Source organism: Glandiceps talaboti, chromosome 7 (assembly GCF_964340395.1).
Source record: "Glandiceps talaboti chromosome 7, keGlaTala1.1, whole genome shotgun sequence".
In the NCBI taxonomy this organism is placed as follows: Eukaryota; Metazoa; Hemichordata; class Enteropneusta; family Spengelidae; genus Glandiceps; species Glandiceps talaboti.
This window is the reverse complement of record NC_135555.1, coordinates 7851435-7859193: the sequence shown is the minus strand read 5'-3', so window position 1 is coordinate 7859193 and position 7759 is coordinate 7851435. Positions and strand designations below refer to the sequence as shown.

Genomic DNA, 7759 nt, shown 5'->3' with positions numbered 1-7759 from the left:
ATAGTATCCACCGGTCTGACCATAGACTGCTTGGTCTACAGTCTCCCATGTCCAACCATAGACTGCTTGGTCTATAGTATCCGCCGGTCTGACCATAGGCTGCTTGGTCTACAGTCTCCCCTGTCTAACCATAGACTGCTTGGTCTACAGTCTCCCCTGTACACTACTGGGTATAAATTCTCTCTTTTAGAATACCAACAACAGGTGCAACACGCTGCTGGTACTCAATATAGTGTGAGGAAGAAATCTGTGATGACTTGTAGTAGGGAAAATTTTATCTTGAGGGTATAGACTAGTAGGATGTTGTCGTAATTGGGAGGAAACATACATGGATGGTAACATTTTCCCAGCTAAATGAGGATGAGGGAAATAAAACTATAACACTTGAACCAATGGGAGTTCGAGCATATACTGCTTTAGGTGACAAGAGGTGCCGGCCTCAGAGTTTACAATTGTAAGGGGTTTTAGTGGTGAGTGTAGTACTACTACTATGTCATGGTGGTGGGAAGAGGATGTCACTTGGCACTGGGTCCATGTGAATGAGGAGCGATGACTTTTTTCAACACGATTGAGAAGGGAACTATTAACAAACATTTTTTATATTTTCCCTCTAAACATAAAACACAATTTTATACGTATAAGGATGATTTAGTCAATTTAAATATTCTGGAATTGTTGTTGATAACTCAACTACCTGGATTTTTAGTTCAAAATTATAGTAACAAGTCGTTCTAGTCGTTTATTCTCAGATGTTTTACATTTTACATGTAATACACAGTTCCGCATATCTATTGCAACCTCTCTTTCAAAGGTATATTTCAAGGTTTTCTTCAATATCACGCGATCTTATTCAGTTTGTTCGTGTGTTTTTATTCGTATCATTATTTTTTCAAACACAAGAATTGAATGACAGCTAGTTATTAACATACTAAACAATACTGGTGTTAACTATGTATATTTACACATAGAAGTCCAGAATATTACAACATCTAAAAATCATACAAAAACAGCCATTTATCAATATGATAGAATTTAATAATTAACTGATCTCGATAACATAACCCGGCATCATCAAGCAGCCCGGGGATTGCAGGTCGCGTCAATGATTGGTAACATTCTCCTTGCAAACGGTAAAGCACCTGTAGAATTTGGGGCGCCACCAACGATCGTCTTACAAATCCTTTGTTTTTAGATGAGTTGACCTGCACAGGCTTTTTCGATGGAAGTCGTGTTCAAGTTCTTTATGCAACAAGCCATCAATAGGAATATACTATGCAAAAAAATCGGTACAAGTTATGATGTTCAGTTTAATAGTGTATGCTTGTGAACTACATGTGGGATACCCGACTAGATTTGAGTGTAGGTTGTAGATGAAATATTATATAAGAGAACGGAAGGAAAAACGATGAAAGACTCGTTGTTATTGTAGAACATTATTCATACACGCCCTCTATGGTTTTAAAAAGTTTTGATCTGTTTATTGGACAATGTAAATTTTTAAAACACGGGACAATTTACTGCATCTCTTCTCAAATTTCAATGAACTATTGAGGGCGCTAACATCTCATAAAACATACATTTTTGGTCGTTTTGGGAACAACCTGTTGATACAAAAATGTTATGTTGCATACGTATTCACAGAGAGAACCTTTGACCTATTTCAAAACAAACAATTTATCAACATTATTATCAGATTGCTCACCTTTACTCAGGTAATGACGTTTTTCCAACTATAAGCTTTCTGTAAACACGAAGACTTATTTGTATAATTGCCTATGGTACACTAGTAGTGTACCATACAACGTGGCATGAGGCTCTATCGACCGCGTCACGTCATATCTAACAGCTGTCAGTACACTCGAGAGTACAAATAGTACACCTTCACAGAGCATAGCATACGGAGCAGCAAGCATGTAAAAAAAGAACTCGATTTTTTCGTTTGTGTTTTTGTTGGAATAAAACTACGGTTTTACTTTGTTTCTTTCCTTTGTTTATTGACTAAATAATGAATAGTCTATATTCTTCTGGCTGAACATTCTCACATTTAGACTAAATAACACCATGTCCGCTCTATTCCTCTGGAGTAGCAATACAGAATGTCTGTGGAATTATGAGAACCCCATTATTTGATTGTCTACTGGAGTAAAGAAAGATGTTAGTTCAGAAAAATGTGTTTCATTCCTAGCGATAGTGTAATTCAATGCCAACATAAATTTCCTACACATTCTTGCATTTTGTATTTTCTCAACCAGGTCAAAGGTCATTCGGTTTTTCCAGTTGCCGACTACTGCAGAAGAATTTCTTGAAACCCCATATCCGCCGAAGACGGTGTTACTTCTTGTATTGTTCTCAATCCACTGTAAGACGTTGCTATGGAAATCGATTCCAATGAAATTGTAAATCTTTTCAGCATAATATAGTGGTTCCATCGCTATATCCTCAAACCTCACAACGAGATAATTCTGTTTCCATGGTGATTTATCTTCTTCACTCGTCTTTATCAGGAAGTTCCACATACCTGCATCACAGTATTGTTTAAGCCTCTCAAGAGCAGGTTCCTTCAGGTCTTGAACTTTGAGAACCTTTGCATTACTCTCAACATAACCAAGTTTCCATTCCATAAGATACATCGGGATAATAGATGCCATCATTGCTCGTGGATCACGTACAACATTAATAACTTTTAACTGTACATCCGGGTCCTGCATCAACGACACAACATCTCTGATATCGACTAATCGCACAACTTTTGTAGCAATATTGCTGACGCCCTTCTCACATCCCCTGCCAACACTTCCGTATTTCTTCAACTTTTTGTGTCCCGATTTACATCTGTAAATTTGTGACAGATGTTGCACACCTTTGATAGACATTTCAGGTTCAAGTTCGATATCGTAAAGTTTATGAATGTACCTGAGAGGTTCAAAGACATAGAATATGTTCGGATTGGATTTCAAAAACTCACCAACGAATGAAGAACCCGTTCGTGCCCCAGCTAAGATCAATATGTTGGTTTGTAAAGTTCTATTAACAGATCGGCTGTTATTTTTTATCTCACCACCAACTGTTGAATTAGGTGTCAATATGCTGTCGCGATTTTGGAGTGTTGTAGGAATGACAGGGCAATATTGTTTCCAGTCGGCAATTTTCACCCACGCATGAGTCCGAGTATAGTCGCGGTACCAACGTACAAACCACGGCAAAACTAGAACTCCGAATGTGATCAGAACTGCAAAGTTAAATAGTCGTCGGTTGAATTTCATCGCTTGAGTGAAAGAAATCGCCGAATACCGTTTACATATAATAGTTGATGTAATAGTTTGAAGCTCGAACTCTGTCAATGTATATGTGAACCTTTACAAAATCAATATTCGTGGAATTAGCGGGTTTACATGTAGAGGGCGGTTATTTTGGGATGACCCTAAAACGATTTACAACCAGAATGACATACAACAAATGACAGCATTTACAGTATGTCAACATTGTGTGGAATGACACAATTTTCTACATTCACCCATCATTTTTAACTGGCTGGGGAACGGTGTTTTGGAGTTGAATATGGGTTCACTAAAGTTGCCCCCTCAGCTTCGTTGACCAAACCCAAAGTGATTCCTAGGAAAGACCACATTATCTAAAATGACCCCTCACCCAAAGGTACTTAGTATTCTGATTTATACACCTGGTCAGTGTTTTTATGACTTTAACCATAGCTGTAAGATATGACGTGACAGAGCTCCTTGACACGTTGTATGGTACAGTACTAGTGTACCATAGGCAATGAGGGTCTATGCTTTAATCGTAGCCAAAACCATAATGGTACTAGTTACATTCAGAACAAGTTTTTTATTATGAGGAGGACAAATTGATTAAAACACAAATAGTCAGTTCAAATAACAGTTAAAGTGCTATGTTTCCTGATTCATTTATCCCCGTAATAGGAGAGTTCAATGAAGTTAAAGAAAGTGACAGATACATGTGGGTGTTAATCCTAACCTGATAATACAACTAACCATTCATGGCTACATTATACCAAAGATCAAATGGCTGACATTATATTACATATAGTACTAGTGCAAATGGTGCATGTATATAGTATATGGAAATATAGATAGGTGGGGGTAAAGGACGGGTACCCTCTTCTCGCGGTAGAAAATTACAATATTGTAACTCTGGATATATACGCTACGGGGTTTGTAGTTAAGGAGTCCCCACGGCAACAAAAACGACAAAATTAAAACATGACCCCCCACCCTCCCACTTCAAGTGCACAAGTGCACGTGTTTTCAAAATGATACCCCAGCCAATTTGAAATGACCGCCCGAATGGCGCATACCCGTACCCGGAAAGGTACCACCAGGCAGCGCGATACGCGGGTGCCATCATTTCAGAAAAAAATAGTTATACACCTCACAAACATGCGACAGAAATATCGAGGAAGAAAGAATGTCATGTTCTGGCATTCAAATAACGGAAAATCACAAAACGGAAACCAAATATTATCATGCGAAGAATGTACTATACTGAAAATTGATTTGGAAAGAAATATATCGCGTGAGAAAGTCGTATTCAATTTCTTTATAAAATAGGCTTTCAACGTACAGGAATATTACTACACAAAAAATAATCGGAATAAGTTATTGTGTTAAGTTTAAAAGTGTATGCTTGTGAACTACTTGTGGTATACCCTACTAATTTGAGTTCAGGTTGTAGATTCCTTATTTAGAATATTATCTTATTATGTTGTTTTTGACTTTAGATGATGTATTTTTTTTACATTATTTCATGTCAAATAAAATATACTATGCTATACTGTACTGTACAGTACTGTACTGTACTGTACTGTACTGTACTGCTGTACTGTACTGTACTGTACTGTACTTTACTATACTATTATAAAAGGAAGGGAAGGGAGAATAGTGTTAGATTCGTTACATATACAACTTCTGTTGCCTTAAAACATTTTGAACTGATCAATGAACAATGTAACGTATTCAAAACACCGGACAATAAACATACTACTAGTACACTTCTATTCTCAAACCTAAATCAAACCGTTGAGGGCGCTCACATCTTATACCATTTAGGAACAACCTGTTGATACAAAAAATCTTATGTTGTATACGTATTCATACACATAACACCTTTGAGCTATTTCTTTACATGTAAAACAAACAAGTTTGTCAACATTATTATGAGATTGTTCACCTTTCATGACGTTTCCCAACAATAAGCTTACTGTAATACAGCATATACCTGTTTCCAATGGCATACATCTACAATAGCAACCTGGGTACACTGTTTGTTAACTTGAAACCTCATTTGCATCATTACCATAGTGTGTATGATACGGAGTAGCCACGTCATACCTTTATACAGATTATCAGTACACTAGAGTTGATGATTACACATCGTAGACAAGTCACTTGACAAGTGTAGTGTATTTGTAATTTACCATGGCAACTGCATGGGTTGGAGGTCAGCTATTCAAGAACTCGACTTTGTTCTCCTTTTTTTTGGGGGGGGGGGGTAAAACCTCAGTCGCTTGTGAGCTAACAGGATGGTCGAATACACAGTGATGCCATTATTTTGTATTATTACCATCTTTGAATAAAATGTTAGCATACACACATCAAGCGAATGTGACTACAACTATGATTTTACTTATACTCTGTTTATTGGTTAAGATAAAGAATAACCAGCCTATCGCCATGTCCTCTCTTCCACTAGAAAGATGTGGAATCATTGGAAACCCATTATTTGATTGTCTACTGGAGTAAAGAAAGATGTTAGTTCAGAAAAATGTGTTTCATTCCTAGCGATAGTGTAATTCAATGCCAGCATAAATTTCCTACACATTCTTGCATTTTGTATTTTTTCAACCAGGTCAAAGGTCATTCGGTTTTTCCAGTTGCCGACTACTGCAGAAGAATTTCTTGAAACCCCATATCCGCCGAAGACGGTTTTACTTCTTGTATTTTTCTCAATCCACTGTAAGACGTTGCTATGGAGATCGATTCCAATGAAATTGTAAATCTTTTCAGCATAATATAGTGGTTCCATCGCAATATCCTCAAACCTCACAACGAGATAATTCTGTTTCCATGGTGATTTATCTTCTTCACTCGTCTTTATCAGGAAGTTCCACATACCTGCATCACAGTATTGTTTAAGCCTCTCAAGAGCAGGTTCCTTCAGGTCTTGAACTTTGAGAACCTTTGCATTACTCTCAACATAACCAAGTTTCCATTCCATAAGATACATCGGGATAATAGATGCCATCATTGCTCGTGGATCACGTACAACATTAATAACTTTTAACTGTACATCCGGGTCCTGCATCAACGACACAACATCTCTGATATCGACTAATCGCACAACTTTTGTAGCAATATTGCTGACGCCCTTCTCACATCCCCTGCCAACACTTCCGTATTTCTTCAACTTTTTGTGTCCCGATTTACATCTGTAAATTTGTGACAGATGTTGCACACCTTTGATAGACATTTCAGGTTCAAGTTCGATATCGTAAAGTTTATGAATGTACCTGAGAGGTTCAAAGACATAGAATATGTTCGGATTGGATTTCAAAAACTCACCAACGAATGAAGAACCCGTTCGTCCCCCAGCTAAGATCAATATGTTGGTTTGTAAAGTTCTATTAACAGATCGGCTGTTATTTTTTATCTCACCACCAACTGTTGAATTAGGTGTCAATATGCTGTCGCGATTTTGAAGTGTTGTAGGAATGACAGGGCAATATTGTTTCCAGTCGGCAATTTTCACCCACGCATGAGTCCGAGTATAGTCGTGGTACCAATGTGGTAGAAACCACGGCAAAACTAGAACTCCGAATGTGAGCAGAACTACAGAGGAAAATACTCGTCGTCGATTGAAATTCATCGCTGAGTTGAAACACGTCGAGAAATATCGTTTTCATGTGATACTTGATGTAATAGTTGTGAAGGTTGAACACTCATGTATATCTCAACCTTTACAAATCAAGGCTATATTCGCGGGGTTGGCTGGTTACATGTAAGGGGTGGTCATTTTAACTGAATGTGGGGGACCAGGTTTTCTAAAATTGTCCCTTAGCTCTAATGACATACACAAGCACATTCTCTGACAGTCACACACCTCATGATAATCCAATATAGGTTTAAGCACATGGAGCTCAGGCTCATTTAGGTCTGTTTACAAATATAAACCAAACAAACAAGTAAACAAACAAACAAATAAACAAGTAAACAAACAAAATAAACCGACAAATGTTTACCAACGTGACTGTACCAGTACTACCATATGCAGAAGTATCACCCAGGGAGTATCACCCACCCATGACTGTACGAATGAAATGAGAGTTCCCTCGTTCAAGAACACTCTCCAATGGCAACACCAGTTTGTCCGAGAGGCCCTCCTTGAGACATGAACGGACTAAATAAAGAAATGTAAATATGCTTCAAATCTTTGTTGCTGGCACGACACCTATGATTCCCTGTGTCCCTAAGTATTTTGTAAACATTACAACTTCTACGGCGGATTGACCTTATATTATATGAATAAATCGGCATACTCCCACTGTCCTCTTGACACTACTTTTATTATTTTCTCTTAGAATTTACACCTACCATTATTAGAGTGATCTAACACCATATAATAGAACATCGAGGAGTGCCACTGGCACACCGCCAGAACTTGTTTTTGAAACTATTCATATTGTTATGACATTTTTGTACTAACCTCCATTCCACTCCTCGGAGTC

At 37.8% G+C, this 7759-nt stretch overlaps 2 protein-coding genes across 2 annotated transcripts; both read right to left on the bottom strand.

Moving 5' to 3' along the window:
• Positions 1 to 2108: 2108 nt before the first annotated feature.
• On the bottom strand, positions 2109 to 3263 carry LOC144437485 (carbohydrate sulfotransferase 1-like). The gene has a single exon (XM_078126428.1). It carries the CDS (start codon positions 3261 to 3263, stop codon positions 2109 to 2111), a length of 1155 nt encoding a protein of 384 aa, XP_077982554.1.
• Positions 3264 to 5739: 2476 nt separating this feature from the next.
• On the bottom strand, positions 5740 to 6900 carry LOC144437484 (carbohydrate sulfotransferase 1-like). Its single transcript, XM_078126426.1, has one exon. It carries the CDS (start codon positions 6898 to 6900, stop codon positions 5740 to 5742), a length of 1161 nt encoding a protein of 386 aa, XP_077982552.1.
• Between the last annotated feature and the right edge of the window lie 859 nt (positions 6901 to 7759).

Bases quoted from the DNA above. Each gene is read 5' to 3' on its own strand.
- LOC144437485 (XM_078126428.1), bottom strand. From the start codon at position 3,263: ATGAAATTCAACCGACGACTATTTAACTTTGCAGTTCTGATCACATTC.
- LOC144437484 (XM_078126426.1), bottom strand. From the start codon at position 6,900: ATGAATTTCAATCGACGACGAGTATTTTCCTCTGTAGTTCTGCTCACA.